Source organism: Papilio machaon, chromosome 13, assembly GCF_912999745.1.
Source record: "Papilio machaon chromosome 13, ilPapMach1.1, whole genome shotgun sequence".
Lineage (NCBI taxonomy): Eukaryota > Metazoa > Arthropoda > Insecta > Lepidoptera > Papilionidae > Papilio > Papilio machaon.
The window spans coordinates 3,907,478-3,928,456 of record NC_059998.1 but is presented as its reverse complement, the minus strand read 5'-3'; the positions used below and the strand labels follow the sequence as shown (position 1 = coordinate 3,928,456).

Here is a 20,979-nt window from a genome sequence, read left to right as displayed (position 1 = left end):
ATTATTTTCACAGTCGGTTTGCTTCGCGGCGGGCGCTCGTTGCAATTTTCAGAGGTGAAGTCATTACTTACAGCACTTCAATCTACCTCTATGTAGTACCTTTAAAATGTATCCCAATAATAGAACAGTAAATGGAGTATTACGGATATTAGATTAGTGGTCAATAGCTGTAAAATATTTCTAGGTTTTCACTATCATTGCTGGTATTTTGTACAAAAACGTTCCATTGCGGTGTAAGTAAAAATGAAAGTACGTTATTATAATAATATCTTAAATCACCGGCTCGTTGGTCTAGGGGTATGATTTTCGCTTAGGGTGCGAGGGGTCCCGGGTTCAAATCCCGGACGAGCCCACTGATATTTTTTACGTAAGATTTTCTTCAATATTAATTATATAGATCCAATATGATTTCAGTTACGTTAACATTACACACCAAAGCTTTTATAAAGTAGCCATAGTTTTTTTATTTCCGAAACTTTATGTAAATATATTATCAAGCTCTTTGAAAACGAATATAAAATATGTTTGCTGGAGGAGTTCGGCAGCAAACCCACGATTCGATTCCAAAACTCTATCTTAAGAAGTATTTTCAAATATTCCTCTCGAAGCATAAAAACTAAGCAATTTAAAAATTCAAATTTTATGCCTCTGGCTATATCCTCGTACAAACGTAATATGTATAATACAAAACAAGTTAAAGACTCAAAGAAAATAATTTAATTATGATAAGATTGTATTAAAATCGAAATAGCTCCCAACGTAATTATCTTCCTCGACTGCCAAAAGCAATTTAAGCTTGAGTTTCTTGTTACAGCATTGTATAATACCATCTAGTACCAGTACAATAAAATTGTACATACGAACAAGACGACAAAACATAGTAATCTGAAATTTTAATTAAAAATATTACAAAAGTAATGTAGTAATAATTTATCTAAAACTAGTATAGTAATAGAAGGAAGACAAACCACCTCACTCGTCAAAATGAATACGAAAATGATATTAGAGTTTATTGATTCAAGTTTTTGAGTTAAGCCAGAACAAACAATTTTTTCTGTTTATATATATATCTGTGGATCTAATCTTTTACTTCATCCAACTAATTGTATACCAGCACACGTCTGCATTTCAATATCTGCAGACAAATTATTTGCCCAGGAAATGAGCACGTAAATCAATTACTGAGGTCTTGAATGGACGACACCGAACAATTGCATCGCGCTTTGATCCAATATCTACCTTATTGGAAATAGTTTACGTCGCATTTTCATTATTTTTGTCTATTCATTTGCTCGACTGATCTTATGCAGTTTTTCGCGGGTGTTTATTTTGACTTCTCGAATAGCGTTAACGCTGATCGACTGTTACTGGTATATAACCGCATTAATAGACTAAATACTTAAATTTACTTAAAATACTACTAATTTTGAGTACAAAAACATCCACAATTAAAAATAAGAATAAAATATTTGAAGTTATTTGAATAAGAAATAAATCTGGGTGTATAATATCTTCATTCTATAACAAACTAAAATCGTTTATTAGCAACAGTTCATTCGATATAGTTAATATTTTCTAATTGGGTAGTCGACACGAGCCGACGCTTCGTAGACACCCAAGGGACAATGAAAACCAGAAGTAAATCGCTTCGAAACAAACTTACGAAACGAATGGAAATAGATGCAGCAAGATTAATAATTTCTAACTACGGAAGGACGCGGTTTACAAAAATACTTTTTAATGATTTTATTTTAATTGATCATAAGAAAACAAAAGAATAAAGTAGTCCAATATCAATTATATCATTTAATTAAGAAGTAAAAAGTTAGCATGGTAAGGGAATGTTATGGATTAAGGAGAGAAGATTTGCATGTGACAAGGAAGGTGAATTGGTACACTGGTAGAGGTAGGCATGGAAATAGATGAATGAATTGCGCTAAGGGTAACATAATCAAGAAGAGAGTGACGACTGAGGTGATGGAAGATAGATCGATCTGGAGGAGGACTAGAGCCTAGTGTGATTACTCTACGTGAATGGCATAAGGACAGGGAGTATGATTATATTAAAAAAAGATGAATTTATGAATAAAAACTGGCTTTAAATAGGTAAATAATTTCATAAAATTTCTTGGGATCAAATCAAAAATAATTTAGATAATCGAGATGTAATATAGTATTTTAACTTTACAAATAAAGATACTTATTTTTGTCAGAAAAATTCAATATTCATTATTAAAATTTCTTGTAAATGTAATCCTCCTGAAAATAAACATCTACTTTAAATTATGAAAACTGCATTTCAATTCCATTATCCAAATGAAAATGTCACGAAGCTGTATCAAAGTATTTCATATTTCTAAAGTAGCGGTATAATTGAGACTTCCGAAAATATTTATGTAACTTCCTCTGTTTATTCTGGTTAATTCTAGTAATATAACAACAACACTCATTTCCGGTTGTTAAATTGATCTGTTTGAAATACACATTTTGTTCTAATGATAAGAAAATTGATAAAACGTTTTCATGTTTAAAAATAAATTTAACCAATTTTTTTTAATAGTATTTTCCTCAAAAGATCAAGATTTTTACTTTATGATTTAATATCGTTTATTACAACTGTTTTTTTTTTTTCAATGTGTATGTTTACACATACTATAATAAAATAAATAAACATTTCGTGAATTTTAAAAACAGTCATTCCGTGAAAATAAAATTTATGTGATTATTTTTAAGTAAACATAGACGCCTTAACTAATTCTAATGACTGTTAGCTATCGAAGTGGAAATTGCGGCACAAACCACGCAGGCGTTAACCAGACTGTAAAAATAATGGTCGTAGAACCTTTCTTTAAAATGACTACGATTTACTAATAGTTACTATAATTTTCAATTTTTTACAAAAATTAAATGAAATACGTAAAATAATGTAAAAAAATAATATTTGTGTAAAATAAGTTGCAATATAAAAAAAAATGTCAGTTATAGTTTAAAATTGGACCCTGTCAGGCAGAAAAGATCCAACCAACAATTTGTAGTAAATCAAGCTATTTAATGATAAACAACTAATCCAATTTTATATACATATTCACAAAAGATCCGAACAGTCTCATAACATTCACCAAACAAAACTCTAACACATTATATGTACCAACAAACATTCTACTAAATCAATTCTAAATTTAATATCGTATTTACTTAAAAGTAGAGTAATGTTGCTTGTCTGCTTAGCAGGGTCAAATTTAACCCTTTATGGATTTTAAACTGTATGTATATTTTCTGTAAGTGGAATACTGGGAATTTCCGCGATTGTATTTAACGATTTACTATACTTTCTAAATGCTACAATGTATCGAATTTAATAGTGTACGTCTAGTCTAAAGATATAAAAGTCGTTCGACAATCGTAACGTATAGCTCTCGTGTCTCCAGCAAACTAACATTATAAAGTAGCACCGAATGCAACGCGCGGGGCAATTTGTCTCTATTCAAGTCGAAAAAGATAAAGTTAACTTAGCGCTTTTCTTGCACAATATACATTTTAAAATATCAAAGCTGACTGTATTATCTTTTTCGCAATACAAAGATTTACATGTAAGTTTAATAAAAGGTAGGCAACGTATCTACAATTGCAGATGTTCATGGGTAGCGGTCGCATCGCTATTTCGGCGAATTCAAGTGACCGCACTAATAATGTAAAAAAATATAGCTGTCGGTCGCATATAATGAAGTAGTAAAAACTACTAATACTTGTAATTAAATCCAAAATTTTTATGTTACTGCCTTCGTTAAGCATATATAAAAAATATTTATAACACCTGGAGGTCGAACAGTTTCTGTATTGGTGGCATATTTTGATATTGTTTTCAAATTTCAATAAGTTCAATTATCGGGTGTTTTTAAAATCGTTGAATATTGTATTTAAAAAACATAGGATTGTTTATCTTAATTAAACATGTATTCTCGATATTTCGAATAAGTTCCATGGAGATGACATCAATACATGTGATTATGTTATCAAACTAGCGGTCGACCGCAACAACCTCAGCACGAAATTACAAAAAAAGAACAAGCAGCTTAATTTACTAGTGCGTACTCAGCTATATTCTAATAAATTTCTCCTAAAATCTAGCCTTTTCGAAGATTACCCGATACAAACGCGGACTTACCGACACGCTGACAGGTAGACAAAAAATGAAAAAAAAAGCTTTTTTCGTTATAAACAACATTATTACGAAATATAAGTTTTTTTTTTTTCAATAATGCATACAGACACTCCAATTTCATTAACTGTATTGAATATTGATATAGAAAGATTAAACACCATGTTATCTAAATATGTCACATCCACGGGTATATCAAAACATCGCTGGACCATTATTCGCGTGGCCTTGTAAAGAATAGCCGGATCGCAAGACACTTCTGTCATTTTTATCTTTTCTCTTTAATTCGTTTTCGTCTGTTATTTAGTAAGTACCTCTATTATTTACAATGTAAACTTTCATAGTTATTTTATTATGTTAACTTTCTCAACAAGATATACAACGACCATTCTTACGATATACGTTTACATATCTAATATATAAAATTCTCGTGTCACAGTTTTCGTTGCCATACTCCTCCGAAACGGCTTGACCGATTCTCATGAAATTTTGTGAGCATATTCAGTAGGTCTGAGAATCGGCCAACATCTATTTTTTTTTTTTTAACTGATCGCGGACGGAGTCGCGGGCGACAGCTAGTATTATGTATATCTATATATATAAAAGAAAGTCGTGTTAGTTACACTATTTATAACTCAAGAACGGCTGAATCGATTTGACTGAAAATTGGTGGGCAGGTAGCTTAGAACCAGGAATAGGACATAGGATAATTTTTACCCCGTTTTCTTTTTTTTTTTTATTCCGCGCGGACGGAGTCGCGTGAAAAAGCTAGTATATATATAAATATCAAATTGTAATGCTATTCTAAATATCCTGTTTGTCAGACTGAAAAATACATGCAATGTCTGCAATTTTATCGTTATTCTATATGATCTTTTATGTTGGAAATTTAAGATTAGTGAAACATTCCTTCAATTTAATGAAACTGACTACCATGCGGGAAGTAAACATTTAAATTCTATATACTTAGTGCCATGTTTTGAAATTCACATAATATTTATAAAGACTATAAAAAGTCATAGAAAATAAAGTGTCTATTATATAAAAAAAAGGTTAGAGATTTATATGGGTATCGTTATACTAGATCGGAGATCAGGAGTTTGCCGCCGTCTTGTTCGCGAGAGTTCCCGTAGGACGCCCGTCTCGTACTCCTCATGTACCACTGGGACAGCGCCGACAGTTGCGCGGGGAATCGAATCAATTTGTCGAGGCAACATTGAATTTGTTCCGTCCCCGTTGCCTGCTACCTAGTGCCGGTCCGACTTGCTCTTATCGATATTACGTATTACAAAGCCGTGACCTATGCGACCTCTATAATCGAATCTTGATACATTACGGATCTCGAGGTACAATTAAGTAAACGCATCTTTAAACGGTTTATAAAAACAATTGTTAAACCACTGTAACGAGGCACGGACGATAGGGGAACAAATAGGATGCTGGCAAGCGACGCCTGGCCGCGGGCGAGCCGCACTTGCCAAATGTGCCATCCGATAGCGCCCGAACATTGCAGCAAATTTACAACCAACTCTATTAGCACTAAATCTAAACATTAACCCGATTCCGGTAACCGAACTTCATGGGCCCGTGCCTGAATATCGGTCACCGAGAACGAATAATATTCAAGCTCTCACCAATAGCTACTAGTATGCTAGTTTACAAAACTTTTAGATGTTGATCATGGAACGACCTAAAATAAATTTTATACAAAATTTACAAAGCCCCGACATTTTATGAATCAAGTGTAGTAGTTAGTAGTTAACAATTCTATCTAGGCGTTTACTCATTTGATCTATCTCAAACACTATATTTCAGATAACTTAACAGCAGGTGACAAAGCTAGCATTAGGAATTTTGCTTGTTTAGCATTTTATACACATTGACATAATGCTATGTCCACCATTAAACGGTGCAAAAAAAACTTGATGGACATTTATTTTTTAAAGAATAACCTTGCCGGTACCTCTAACAATATAATTTAGTGGTAGGTCCAAATTATTATGTAAACCAAAGACCGTAAATATTTGCGTTGTAATTTTTAGTGTAGTAAACTTGAAACCTACTTAACAATACTCTCATTTCGCCTTTGAACTGTTCAAAGAATCCTTTAACCTTTCAAATAGGATTTTAATGTAGCCCTCGGCGCGTATCGAAGCACTCGTGTCGATCGCACTTAAAAACACATTTGCTCTTAGCGGAAACCTTTTAGATTAAAAAGAAACTACACAACTTGGATAAGAACGTTTGTAGATTGAGCACACATAGAGTGTTCCTATGTTCATACGAATATAAAATTATATGCTGACTGTAAAGATCGTATTGATCAATTATATATTTTAATTAACAACGATTACATTTGCGGTTCAGATTTTTTCCACAACAAAAGAAATTAGGATTCAATTTCAATGATGTTCCCGATCATCTATTATAAATACCGGTACAATAACATATCTATCTTAGTTTTTTCTCACTGAGAAAGAATGGTAGCAAAATGCTTTCAATAATACATAAAAGGATTCTCTTCTTTTATCGTCTCTCTGCCTTTTTATCTCTATCGTTTCTGATCTGTTCTCTTGTCGTAATGTCTGTCAAATGTCTCAATCATCTGTCGTTTTATATGTGGGAAAACTGAATATTTTACAGGCTAAGCAAGCATGTCTTCATCAAAGATGTCCATCCCTCCTCCCAATTTTGTCGAGCGTGAGTTTAAGGAGCCCTTGTTTTGTGGGCCAGGACCCTGTAACTTATGGCCGTCGGTCCGAGAAGCTTTAACCAAACCTGTTTTTTCACCATTGTGCGAACAATTTTTTAGTGTAAGTGAATTGTGTTTTTAAAATTATTCATAAAAGATCCGCTGTTGCCCTAACTCTGATCTTCTTGCCAATAAGGAGCGGATGGAAAGGGAACAACAATTTGATGGGAGAAACATGGAAATAAAGAGGAAATACCATTTTTTATCTGTTTTAAGAGTCCAGAGGAGAGAGACAGAGGTCCATAGACGTCGGGACAAATCCGTACCTCAATAATACATTCATAATCTCATTAGCTGAACCCATTTCCCGTTTGCCATTTGAAGTATACCTACTTTACTTTTAGGCCCTAGATGACATTCGCGCTGGAATTAAATATGTGTTTCAAACTAAGAGTAATCTGGTGCTGGCCATTAGTGGATCAGGTCACTCGGGCATGGAGACTGTGATCACAAACCTCGTCGGTCCCAAGGAAACCTTGCTTATTGCCACCAGAGGCATCTGGGATGAACGAGCTTACAACATTGCTAAAAGATTAGGTAATATTCCTTAAGACGATAAAAGTCTTACTTACATCTATTTAGTTAATTTAATTCGTTGAGATAACCAAAACTGAAAATTAAATTGATTTTTTCATTTATAAGCGAAGGCATACTAAAGTTGCATTTTTCAGGAATCAAGACAATTGTATACCGAGTACCTTACAATACCACTTTTACATTGGAGGAACTCGAAAGACAAGTGGAGTTATATCGGCCGACCGCAATGTTCATCACCCATGGCGATTCATCTACGGGCACCGTGCAAAACCTAGAGGGTCTCGGCGATGTTTGTCACAAGTATGTCATGTCACGACACGTTAATCACGACACGCCAACTCATGTCACGTCACATCACGTTGCGTAACCTACAAATATACTAATAAATAAATTAAGTTAAAAGTTACTTATGTTGCTTAAGTTGCTTAAGTACACAAAAATTTATAGCAGATTTGAAATTTCTATATTAAAAATAATTGCAAGAGGAGTTGAAAACCGGCAGTCACGCGTGGCCCAGCCCAACCGTTGTTTGTAGCCATGACAAGCTTTTTAGTTCCCGAAAATCCGCTTACAGTTATGTGCTAGATATTATTTGCCATAGTAAAAAAAGCTAACGAAATAAAGCGCTGAATTTACTGAGTATAAGTTTTTTTTTTATTGTTTCTATTTAGTTTTTTAAATCTCTTGTTAACATCATAATAGATAAAATATAGGTTAATACACATTACTTAAATGTTGTCGGTTCGCCATTTACGATCTCCGTAAAGGTCGTTCGAAACTTCGTAAATCTAGACGCGATTTTCCAGCCCATTGTTATCGGAAACACGTCTCAAATAATTCACTTTGTGAATTACATCATTATTTTATTATGTCCATTTTAAACGGCGACGCGTATCTCGTACGAATTGTACAATATTTTTTGTCTCTGACAGTAAAATTGAAAAAAAATTAAATTACAATTTACGTCGTTATGTCCTTTCCTCTTTTCAAAAGGTATCGGTCGCCCATCTTTCAAAATTCGAACACAATTCGTAATCATTTTTTTTTATTCTTGAATAAAAGTAATTATGTGCACTTCTCTTATCTACAGTACCATGAATTATCTTTAATACCAAGCGACAATAGCCCAATGATCAAGAATTCGGATCGCCGATCTTTTGGTAGTTAGTTCGAATCATTGGACTTTTGTAGTAAACCATGTCCTAGCACAAGCTTCGAGCTTATTTGGGATGATTACAACAAATGTGTGCAAAAATATTATTGGAACTTTTTATTATATTTGTAAAGAGTAAAAAAATTGCCCATTCATTAGTTCGCACAATTTCCTTAAAAAGGGGTACAAAAATTTCGCTTCACGTTTTACTATACCTAATGATAAACTAAATTGAAATGAGTCTCGTATAGATGTCGCCCAATGGCCACATCAATTCTTCAATTGCTTTTGCTGAATTAGTCGAGAGTACGGCAGACAATTTAATTATATCATTAATCTTTTTCACGCGTCGCGACGCCACGACTTTTTGCTACGAACACTCGCACAACACTATCAATTTGAAAACTCTTTTAATTAAATGTCTCGAGTAGTTTACAACTGCAGTGGAAAGGAAATAAAGGAGTAAGTATAAAATATTAGTGCGGAAATAGTTTATTCCATTAGATCTAAAGAGCTACCTAATCTCACTACGAATGAAACTTGGTTGCACTCAGTCACCATGTTTCTTTTTAATGTTCATCATATCATGTAATTGTAAAATAAATAGATAGACCCAACTCTCAGTAACACTCAAATAGACTGACACGCCTACATAAATTAGTTTGCTACTGAGAACCTTTCGAATGTCCACTCTACAATTGATTTACTGTGTATCTCTTTGAGACTAGAATGAACTAGAACTTAATATGTTACAGATACGGTACACTACTTCTGGTGGACACCGTGGTATCTCTTGGCGGCGTCCCGTTCTTCATGGACGCTTGGGGAGTGGACGCCGTGTACACGTCCACACAGAAAGCGCTAAGCGGCCCCGCTGGTATATCACCAGTTGCATTCAGCGCTAGAGCGGAGTAAGTATTCTAATTATAAGAGATAACCGAAATTGTAACCTGATCTTTTGTAACTGCTTACACACTAAGCTAGCATGCACCATCTTAAGACCATGAAGTGGAATCGAGATCAAACACGTGGTTATAAAAAAACATTCACTGCATAAAAGATTTCAATTAATAGTCTTAAAAATAAAGTTTAGCACGCTGGCCCAGTGTGAGTTTGTTGACTTCGCACATATCTTTGAATTTCTTCTCAGATACGTGCAGGTTGCATCACGATGTTTTCCTTACATTTGATAAATGTACATTTGTAATTCGAAAGTCGCAAACACATTGGTACATAGCAGGATTCGAACCCAGGACCTGCAAATTGCAAGTCAAGAGCTTAACCACCGACGCTCTATTATGAATCTTATTTTTATATCTAGATCAAATTCTGTTGTTTGTTATTTTCTGCATTCATCAGAAGACAAACACATAAGTCAATCTTTTAATAGCTGTATCTGTGATAATTTGTTACAGTGTTTACTCTGGTCTGATGTTTACACAAAGAGATTGAAAAACTAAGTTGATTTATCTTCGCATTACGTTATGAATAGCGTATATCTATCGCTTGTAAGCAAACGATCAGTTCCTACGTGATTGAATTCCATCTTCACGAATTTAAGATTTATTATTTTATATTTGCTATACCGTATTGGTTGTATATTAGGTTGTTATTTGTTGTAGGTGGTTATTTGTTGTTATATTGTTTTAGGCAGAAAATAAAGAATAGGAAACATGAGACGTCGTTCTATTTCGACATCAATCTGTTGGCCCAGCAGTGGAATTGCTATGGGAATACACGATCGTAAGTATACCAATAGTTTACTGTAATGTCATGTGATTTACAAATAGATTCGATTGCTTCAATGCATGTAAAATTACGTCTTAGGTAGTTCTAACAAACAAGAGTTTTTATTACAGATCCCGACTTCTTATATAACATTCTCACCCCATTTCTGAGAGGTTATCTGGAAAAGATACAAATATTCTTGTATTCACAATTTGTTTAACTTGAAAAACCTATTGTGCTATCTATCTTTGTAACTACCACCATTATTGTTTTTTTTTATAAGAAAAGGGGGCAAACGAGCAGCGAGAACACCAAGGTGTTCTCATTTCAAGGTGAATTGTTTTCATACACCTTTATCTGCCATCTTACTTCCTTTATTTTTCAGTTATCATCACACGATGTCACCTCCTCTTGTATGGGCTCTACGAGAATGTCTTCGTCAGCTTAGCATAGAGACATTAGAGAAGTCATGGGAGAGACACGCGAAGACATCCAGATACTTCTACGAGCGCCTCCAGCGGCTCCCAATCGAGTTCCTCGTTCCCAACCCTGAACACCGCCTAACAACTGTTGCTACTTTAGTACTACCCAACGGCTACAACTACATCGATGTTGTCAAATATCTTAGAGAAAAGTAAATCATCTTTTTACAAGAGCTTTTGAAGGTTAACTTGTGATTTCGACAAATCATTACATAATTTTTTTTCGTGATTCAGGCATAACATAATAATTTTCCCGGGCCTGGGACCGACGGCTGGGAAATCCTTGCGCATCGGCATCATGGGTGTGAACTCAACTGTTGCAGTAGCGGACGCCCTCGCCGACGCTCTGGCTGATGCACTACAAACTTTGGTTAAGTCATCCCTATAACGTGGCAACGACAAATTAACCCAGTTTGTGATGAAAACTTTCATGTATTTGGACGCTGAATAAACTTTTTTTACTGAATACATTTTGCATCACTTAACTATTTTATTTAGAATAATACTGATATTGTAAATGCGAATGGTTGGATATATAAATGTATGGATGGGTGCAGGTTAGTCAGAAGGTATCTCTGGAACGACTCAACGGATCTTGATGAAATTGGCGCAGATGTAGAAGCTCGTTTATCAACTTGTAATATTATAAAAAATAAAGCGATTAAAAATCGTTTTATCTGTTACTGATTTGTTATAGTGTTTACACAAAGAAATAAACAATCAAACTTGATTTGATTTCTTCGTATTTCCTTATGAATAGATTCTATCGCTCGTAAGTAAACGATCAGTTCCTACGTGATTGAATCCGATCTTGACGGATTTATCATTTATTATTTTGTATTTGCTAAAGCGATATACTGTATTGATGTTGTTTTAGGGGTAAAATATAGAATAGGAAGCATAAGACGCTGTTCTATTTCGACATTACTTTGTTGGCCAATCAATTGAATTGTTATGGGAATTTACGACCGTAATACATAATGTATATGAATAAAAAATACTTATGTCGAATCTCGGTAAGGTTACATTCTTAAATAAGAAAACTGACTCAACCTGACGTGTCAAATATTGGGTACGATTCCCAAGGGTCTAGTAATACACTTCTTCTTCTTGAGGTGCCTCTCCGAACAGCAAAGGTTGGCGGTCAGTTCTCTATATTTTTGATTATATCTTCCGAGGCAAACAGTTGGGCGGTACTCGCAATTCCTCTCCACTCTCTGATATTACGCACCCACGATTTCTTCCGGCAGTCAACACTATTTTAACACCTAGTTATTATGATAATACACTAGAAATCTGGAATATACTTAACATGTTTTACAGTATCGCTGGGTTATTAACTCGACCTTTGCAACTATTCAATATTAATAGAGAGGAATCACAAGAAATTAAATCTGCAAGGACGCAAATCATAAAACGGAATATAAGTATGTTAATATATAACGGACTAAACTTGTCCCATCGCACATTTACATACATACCTCTAAGCATAACATTCTTATTTCTTCAGTTATCATCAAACGATGTCACTTACTCTTGTATGGGCTCTACGAGAATGTCTTCGTCAGCTTAGCATAGTCATTTGAGAAGTCATGGGAGAGACATGCAAAGACATCCAGACACTTTTATGAGCGCCTCCAGTGGCTCCCTCTGGAGTTCCCCGTTCCCATCCCTGAACACCGCCTAACAACTGTTGTTCCTTTAGTCCTACGCAAAGCCTACAACTACAACGATGTTGTCAAATATATTAAAGAAAAGTAAATCATCATTCTACAATGGTTTTGAAGGTTAAATTGGGATTTTGACAAATCATGTTAATTTAGTTTTCCTTTATTCAGGCATAACTTAATAATTCTCCAGGGTCTGGGACCGACGGATGGGAAATCCTTGCGCATCGGCATCATGGGTTTGAGTGAACTCGACTGGTGCAGTGGCGGACGCCCTCGCCGACGCTCTGGTCTTCTTATGTTTAGTGATGCAATTAAAATATTATCTCTGTATAATTAGTGAACTAATTGCACGTAAGTAAAATAATTAATTCTTTGGATGTTGGGTAACTAAAACCTTTCCCTTTCTCATTAAACATTAGGTAATCTTAGTAATATTATAAGTGCGAATGTTTAGATGGATGGATGTTTGTTTGATAATTTCTCCGGAACTGCTAAACGAATCTTGATGAAATTTGGCATTGATGTAGAACATAGTCTGGAAGAACACATAGACTGAGTCGCAGGCAAAAGTTAGTATTATATAAAAAAAAACGCTTAAGAATTCACAGGTAATTTTTATTTCATACTAAATCTGTCATCGGTTTACAAACAATTGGCTGGTATTGGATAATAGGTTAACTTAAAAATTTATAATGGGAATACCACTACAATGAGAGGTTTTAATATATAATATACTTTTTTATATAATTTTAAACTCAAAATTCCATTACATTGACCTTGTATATCGGTATAGTTCATTTTATACTGGATAGAATTATTAAAAAAAAAAAACAACGCAATACAAGCTCGTAGAATCCTTTATGGCTATTAGTTATGTTATTCGCAAGCCATAAGTAATTACTTCCTACTGTTAGAATATACACAAGTACTAAAAAACAAGATAACTCTTTCGTGTTTAATAAATCAATTATTATCCTTAATTTTATTAAATGAAAAATATATAATCATAAAACAAATAGCCAATACAACGTGAGTAAAACTATGATACATTCACAATTTTGATGGACTAGAAACCCACAACAAAATACGCGAAATTTCTTTATAAAACATCGAAAAAAAAACATTTTCTTTTTGGTAATGTCTCACGATATCAGCTCCTACAAAAATAATGCCGCAAAAACGAAATACATCAAGCCGTCACTTACACTAATATAACTATGGTTAACTAACAATAATCAAGGCAGGCATTACTTCTAGCTACATGGCATACATTCCATCACATCGAAACATTTGGACTAGCTTTCTTAATTATACTCATCTAGTAATTAAACAAAACTAGTCACGTAATACACTTACATACTATATCTTAACTAAGAGTTTAATATCCAGCTTCCTCGATATTGTATACAATATATATAGTAACAGATATATATGTTTTAGTAATTAATACATATGCATAAAATAATACCGAGTTATTTACAAATTATATCAGACGCTTAATAGTATACCAAAATATACTTATGTTACATTTCAACTTCCAGTTACACTTAAATTAAACTAAAATAAGTATACATTTCCGTGAAGTTTAAATAGTGATATACAAAAAAAACTACAAGCAAATGCACAAAACGATAACTTAATAGATATTATACAATTTTGTGATGATTTCGTACCTAAACATCCAATTCGATAACAATATACAACAGTATCGTCAATAAATATCCACATAATAATAGTTTACATGTAATAATTTATTTATTTACATTAAGAAAATATGGCACATCTTTAACATCTACCCACGAACGCGCGTCATGCGAACGACGCGCGATTGATTTCGCGCGTCTCTCTTCGGCTCCGTCTAATGCGCCTATCAAAATTTCTTGACGTTTTCATAATACCAATTAAAATACCGGTGGGAAACAAAACATTTAACGTCGTCGAATTGTGTCAGAAGCCGCGTCGATCCGCACCGCGCCCTCGCGCCCCTCCGATATACATTCCAATCGCAAGATACATAAAAATATATCAGTCTATAGAGCGAAGCGTTCACTCACTTAGCCTAGGACACAGAGTAACTAAAAGCAGTAGTTTCACATTAACCACTAGCAGCGCAAACATACACACATTCGTACTTTTGTTTTATGTGGGATATACCTCGGCACAATCGAAATTTTTATAATTAACTAGCTTTTACCCGCGACTCCGTCCGCGCGGAATAAAAAAAAAAAAGAAAGAAAACGGGGTAAAAATTATCCTATGTCCTATTCCTGGTTCTAAGCTACCTGCCCACCAATTTTCAGTCAAATCGATGCAGCCGTTCTTGAGTTATAAATGGTGTAACTAACACAACTTTCTTTTATATATATAGATAATCCTATTGGCGGTTAACTTGACATTACCTTATTTGGTATAACAAACCATTCTAAAATATATATATTATTCTAGAATGGTTTAAAACAAGGTAAAGTACTTTGTTGATTCAGATGTACACTCTACGTACTGATTGAAATGTTTTAAAATGAAGAAGGTTTCACAATCTACATGCTGGGCAAAGTTATATAAAGGAAATAGATAAAAATAAACCAGTAAGAAGACTTTTCTTAGATTTATTTATGCGTACAATTGTTATTTTACCAACTTCCTTCTAATACTAGTCAGTTACCTCTACCGTCTTAAGTTAGAATGTATCTTGAAGCAAGTATGTAGTACATTAAACGCGACTCTGTGTCACGTTCACTCGTTAAAGACTCAAAGGCGTTCTGTTACCGCTGTTAATAAGTAAACTGTGTCTCCAGAAGATCACCTACTAGGTGAATAAAAATGTCTTCCGAAGTGTAACACAAACGAGTTGCTACTGCTTTTAGTTAGTGTAGTCGCGTGGCGCTCAGCTTGGCGCAGGGCGAGGGGCGCGTTGTCGGCGGTGACGCGCGCACGCGCAGCATGAGTCGCCGCGCCGACGTCGCGCGCACGCAGCACGCCCGCAACGTTTACGCACACAAGTCACCTCGCCGTCCTGGAAAATCAATAAAATTGCATAATAAAACCATTAGTCATTGACTTAATTTGCCACATGCTAGCGAAGAAAATAAGAGTGTTAGGTCACCTTGCAACGACAGGTGACACATCTCTGTTCGCCATGCGAGTGTATGGAGGGGTGCACCTCCTTGCCGTTGGGCAGCGGCCCGTCGGGGAACTTGCACCCGCCCTCTGCCAGGATCTCTTCTGCTGTCCGCGGCGCTCCCTGGTCCTTCGGGGTCTCTTCCTCCACTTTCTTAATTTTTTCCTAAAAAAAGATTATTATACGATTCAAATTACATTTCTTTAAAATACTGAAGCATAAATCTTGAATGATGATGACTTAATAAAATGTGCACAACCACATTACACACAGACCAATCTAACGACTCGGTCAGTTAAGCAAAGTTGAAAGTTTATCAGCGTCATAATTACCTCTGGGCAGACTCTGCAGCAGGCTTTCTTGTCAGGTCTGTATGCGTCCTTCTCGGCACAGCGGAGGGGTGGGCAGCGCACGCGCGGACAGCGGACCTGGCGCGTGGCGAAGTCGCATGTACATACAGCGCACAAGTCGTAGCCATCCGGTACCAGGTACGGGTGCCACGAGGAGCCCGGCGCGTGATACTGACCCGCTAGATGGCATCCGTGCGACTCGTTCCACACCGCTGTTGTTGAATCTGTAAGAAAGAATCGTCATGTTTTATATTGTTTTTATTCATTTACTGTCGAAATTCGAGTGAAAGCTGCAGATACAATTGCACCATTGAAGAGTAGAAAACATAGAAAGCATAGTATACTTACTAGTACATATGGGGCAGCACTGTCCGGGCGGCTGTATGGTGGGCGTGGCGCATGTGACGCGCGGGCAGCGCACGGCATCGCAACGCAGCACGCCGTGCACGCACCCACACATTTGGCACGACTGAAAATATCAACAAAAAGTTAATTAATTTCTTACTAGCCAATATATACACTCGATCTCTTCATAACACATATATCTTCCTTAAAGTTCATGCTTTTTACCTTAGTGCCATCTTCCTCTTAAGCTACACTATACCACTATTTTCAACCATCTTCAATTATGTATTAAGATACCTCAGTAGACATCCACTGCGCGCCATCTTCATAGAATCGTCCGGCGTAGTAGCAAGACGCAGTATTGGTCAGTGAATTGTCCGGCGGCGGCGCTTCCACGTGCGTCGGTGAATAGCCCGCGCCCAGCTCGTTGTCTGACGTCCACGGCACCGTCGGCAGACAAGATGGCGGCACGCTTATCTGTAATACGAAATTTACATCGATATTAGTTTATTAAAACTATCTTACGTAATAAATAAGTAATATTTACTTGTGTTTTAATGATAACTCACCTTATTTCTTGACGAGCCTTGATAGCATGCAAAATGATGTATGCAATTAATATAAATAAATTACTCTGTAGTGAACTTATTCTCGTGATGCTTTAATTTATTTTAAGTAAATTTCTGTTCTTCTGAGATGAATAAAATTTTTGTGTTGTTTCCGAAAGTCAGAATTAAAATCGGAAACTAATTACCTAAATCTTTGGCCTAGCATTTCCTTGCAGGCACTTAAAGGTTACTAAAAAACTTTAAATTTTAAAAATGTCTATGCAATTCCCCACACCGAAGTTCCAATTATCCACAAACCAACCTGTGGTACGCGCGTGCGCAGTAGTTGTGTGACGTTGTCGGCCGCGCGTACATTTAGATGCGCGGTGCCGGCCTGCAATGCCGCCAGCTCGGCAGGCGCGGGCTCCAGCACGCAGCCCTCCGCCCCGCCCAGAGCACGCGTACTTCCGCTATGCGTCTCCAGCCAAGACGACCAAGCACCAGTCGCACCAGTCACTACCACCTTCAACAATACCATTATTAGACATTCAAATATACAAATTAATATACAAATATGTCATTTCTAAGTAAAATATTAGCGAATACATTGTGTAAACCCATCTAGTCTCTTGTAGCTATTGTATTATATTATTGACTAGGGTGTCGCTCTAGCAGACTCGATTGCTATAAGAGCTTGTTATGAGATTCCTCGTACCTCGTACTGTATACCGCAAAGTGAGTCAACGGAGAGCCAGGCGAGGCCAGCCATAGGGGTCAGCGTGGTGGGCGTGCGAGCGTCCGTGCGTCGCAGAAGCGCCGGCCCCAAGCCCGCTGCGTCCGGCAGAGAGCGAGACAGCAGCCGCCCGCGTAGTATCGGTGGTCCTGAAATTAAAAGTTTATAATTTATGCCAATCGTAGGCCAGAGCGTCGGTGGCTCAGGGGTTAAGCACTTGACTTGCAATCTGCAGGTCCTGGGTTCGAATCCCGCCATGTACCAATGTGTTTTTCGATTTTCGATTTACATATGTACATTTATCCGACGTTCTTACGGTGAAGGAAAACATCGTGATGCAACCTGCACATATCTGAGAAGAAATTCAATGATATGTGTGAAGTCAACCAACCCGCACTGGGCCAGCGTGGTTGACTATGGCCTAGTCACCCCTAACTTGGGGTAGGCTCCGAGCCCCTCGGTGGGGACGTATAGTGAGCTGATGATGTAGGCCAGAATTATTCAATTTTACCAATGGACATAAACATCACAAAATCATGCCTTGCGTCTTTCAAATTTGTTGTTTCATCTCGTAACTTTAAGTATTTTATTTTTTATATCTTAATAAGTAATTTTTAAAAGCGGTTCGACAGACCACTGATAAGCTTATCCGTTACACTGACAGTATATTTAGTTGTGCAAATTTTCTGTACCTGCGTCAGCGCCGATATGAACAGCGAGTTGGTCCTCGTAGAGCGGCGGGAAAATACGCGCGCTGGGCCGCGCCAGCACGCCCACACGCGTGTCCAGGATCTCCACCTGCGAGTGCCGCTTGCCTTGCTCCTCGACTAAAGTTATTTTAGGATCTGATATCCCCAAATTGTCAACCTGAAAGCGTTAATAAACTTAAGCTTGTGTATTACATCACAAGTGTAATTTTGCGAACAGAAGTCAAACTTGAAACTAATTTCTTAAGTAAGTACCTAGTTTAATTTCTTACCTGTATATCATATACGAGGGACCCTTCTTTGTCGATGTATATCAAAGCAAGGCCTTCTGGAGCAGGCGACGCTGGGGCCCTCTCGGCGACCAGACAAGCGTGGTACACCTCGCAGGCCGCCTTCTGTCGCACCGGACCCACAATCCGCCGCTCCACCGTGCCTACCTCCTGCACCGCCAGCAAAAGTCTCCCACGAGACAACGAACGCAGCTCTGCGGCTGATACCGGCGTTGATACTTCTAGTATGTTCATTTCGTAACCCGGCTTAGGAACTTTTTGAATCTGGAAGGATAGAAACCAAAATTTCTATTCTAGTACACCTAACACCTACACCTAACAAATGCACATATATGGGTATGTGCTTATGTTAGGTGTTTGTGCTAGCATCGTGGCAATCAAGTTATACCTAAGTCAATAGTTACACCTAATGTCAGACTTTGCTGTTGGCATTAAAATTGGAAGGATTGTTTCAATCTGGACTAAGACTGATCTGCAAGACATTCACGAGATCTATCGAAGTATTAATGGTACTCATTTATGGAAATCAAAAATATTAAGTGCGTAAATGTTAATATCTGGCGTCACATCACAATTATGGTATTGATGACCTCCAAAACAAGATCAGGTTAGACATATGTTAGAAAATTTTAGTCGCGATTTATCAAGGATTCAAATGTAAAGAAAGAGTCTCAAATATAAAGTACACACCTCGTCGATAATAGTCTGGTTTCGTTCCGGTAGAGTCAGCAGGACTCTAACCGACTGATCTCTGGCACTAAGGGTGAATATTCCATTGTAGATAATAGCCAGATGCAAACTGGGCGCTGCTCCGGCGGCTCCTGTTACAATGGCAGTGCCACCCCACCAGCCGCCCTCCTGCCCCAGGGTCCGGTAGTCGTCACAGGCGCCGTTACCAATAGAGGCCGGTGGATGTTCTGGTTCTAATAGTGTTGTGAACATCTCCGTTGATAGTGCTGGATATCTGTTGAATTATTGTTTGTGATACGGTAATTATTAAGAAACAAAAATAACGACATGGAACTTGGATGGATTTGGTAACTAAATAACATTTGTAGGACTCATCGTTAAAACTTTCATACTTTCTATATCAATGTAGAATTCTAAATGTTTACTAACTGCCACATTCAGTCATGTTGTCTACCTTAGTCTACATTTATTTCGAGAAATGTACACTAAGAGAGATTCTTTATGTGGCAGTTGGAGTCCTAAAATAGTTTGTTATTCAAAATATTTTACTTAATAAGAAAAATCATTACAAAAAACTACCACTAAGAAGTACGTGTTTAACAAAGTAATCTATCAGTTGTCAGACGACATACCTATTAATTCGTCCACTTAAAGCCTTGTCCATGGAGTTATTCCGCTCGTCGCCCCAGATCAAGGCCACGTACAGAGACCCATCTCTTAGCAATCGCTTGTACTCCCGCGGTACTCGGCGCCATACGCCGCACAGCTGAAAACAATCACTCGGTGATGTACAGACAAACAAACAAAAAACACATTGAAATTCTACACCGGCGCCACTGTGCTAAATGACATTTTAATTACGTTTCTTTAAAATAAATGTGGTGGTTAACGCAAAAAAGCAAGGATCAATGACAAGGCAAAGATATTTCAAAACAAAACTGACATATGTTTCTATGTTGGATTTACATTTTATCTTGTTCCAAATCAATACAGATTCTCTTTCATTAGATTAAACTATAGTGTTTAGTGACAAACAAAGACCCAACTAAAACACAAGTGACAATGTAGAAACAATAATTGTAGTAGTATTTAAATGTCGGTACCTTATCAGTTTTTTCTTCGTAAGTCGCATGAATTCCGGGTGATCTTTTTAATGGGTGTTCGAGTAGCATTCTTCCTCCTCTATCGAGGAAGGCTAGCGAGCGAGGTTGCGTTACGATAGATGGTCCCAGGAGTACGGACCAGAACAGATGACGACGTCTGAATGTGAACCGAGCTGTGGCCACTCCGGGGGCAACTGCCACCCCTGTCATATCATCACGACGTATACACAGAGGTGACCGTCCAGTTAGTAGAGCTCCAAAATCTGTAACCCAAAAAAGTAAGAACTATGAGCAACAGTAACAGAGCGTGGAGAGGGATCATATCGGTGATATATAATCTTATACATCTATATATAAAAGAAAGTCGTGTTAGTTACATTATTTATAACTCTACATCGGTCGAACTGATTTAGTTGAAAATTGATGGGACCTCCCCAGCTTAGAACTAGGAGACGGACATAGGAACTTTTTTATCTTGTGTGCATTTTTTTTTTATTCCGCGCGGACGGAGTCGCGGGTAAAAGCTAGTAGTATATAATGTTGTCAACAAATAATCCTTTCCAAGCCGATGATAGAATTCCAAACAGTAACATCACTGAATTGTAGTAATCGCC

The 20,979-nt window shown here is 36.8% G+C and overlaps 2 protein-coding genes and 1 non-coding gene across 3 annotated transcripts in view; 2 read left to right on the top strand and 1 right to left on the bottom strand.

The window, feature by feature from the left end:
• The first annotated feature begins 280 nt into the window (after positions 1–280).
• On the top strand, positions 281–352 carry Trnap-agg. Its single transcript has one exon. It is a non-coding gene; the product is annotated as a tRNA-Pro (tRNA).
• Positions 353–4,362: 4,010 nt separating this feature from the next.
• Positions 4,363–11,293, top strand: LOC106717829 (serine--pyruvate aminotransferase, mitochondrial). Its single transcript, XM_045680618.1, has 8 exons — positions 4,363–4,465; positions 6,803–6,972; positions 7,256–7,448; positions 7,583–7,748; positions 9,357–9,512; positions 10,252–10,344; positions 10,715–10,963; positions 11,046–11,293. The coding sequence occupies exons 2-8, from the start codon at positions 6,814–6,816 to the stop codon at positions 11,197–11,199; spliced, it is 1,170 nt and encodes a 389-aa protein (XP_045536574.1). The 5' UTR covers positions 4,363–4,465; positions 6,803–6,813; the 3' UTR covers positions 11,200–11,293.
• Positions 11,294–14,855: 3,562 nt separating this feature from the next.
• LOC106717935 (dorsal-ventral patterning protein Sog) overlaps positions 14,856–20,979 on the bottom strand; it is a 75,595-nt gene continuing 69,471 nt past the window's right edge. The window contains exons 5-16 of the mRNA XM_014511904.2: positions 20,366–20,628; positions 19,895–20,028; positions 19,263–19,536; positions 18,555–18,836; positions 18,268–18,442; positions 17,558–17,724; positions 17,165–17,365; positions 16,592–16,771; positions 16,298–16,418; positions 15,932–16,173; positions 15,585–15,764; positions 14,856–15,494 (exon numbers count right to left, since the gene is read on the bottom strand). Of these exons, the coding sequence (XP_014367390.2) occupies positions 15,366–15,494; positions 15,585–15,764; positions 15,932–16,173; positions 16,298–16,418; positions 16,592–16,771; positions 17,165–17,365; positions 17,558–17,724; positions 18,268–18,442; positions 18,555–18,836; positions 19,263–19,536; positions 19,895–20,028; positions 20,366–20,628 (2,348 nt within the window). The 3' untranslated portion in view covers positions 14,856–15,365. The remainder of the gene's footprint in view (positions 15,495–15,584; positions 15,765–15,931; positions 16,174–16,297; positions 16,419–16,591; positions 16,772–17,164; positions 17,366–17,557; positions 17,725–18,267; positions 18,443–18,554; positions 18,837–19,262; positions 19,537–19,894; positions 20,029–20,365; positions 20,629–20,979) is intronic.

Excerpts from the sequence above, each read along its gene's own strand:
- LOC106717829 (XM_045680618.1), top strand. The coding sequence starts at position 6,814 with ATGTCTTCATCAAAGATGTCCATCCCTCCTCCCAATTTTGTCGAGCGT. Across the intron at positions 10,345-10,714 it reads TGCTATGGGAATACACGATC|TTATCATCACACGATGTCAC; the intron begins GTAAGTATACCA and ends TTTATTTTTCAG. Across the intron at positions 10,964-11,045 it reads GTCAAATATCTTAGAGAAAA|GCATAACATAATAATTTTCC; the intron begins GTAAATCATCTT and ends TTCGTGATTCAG.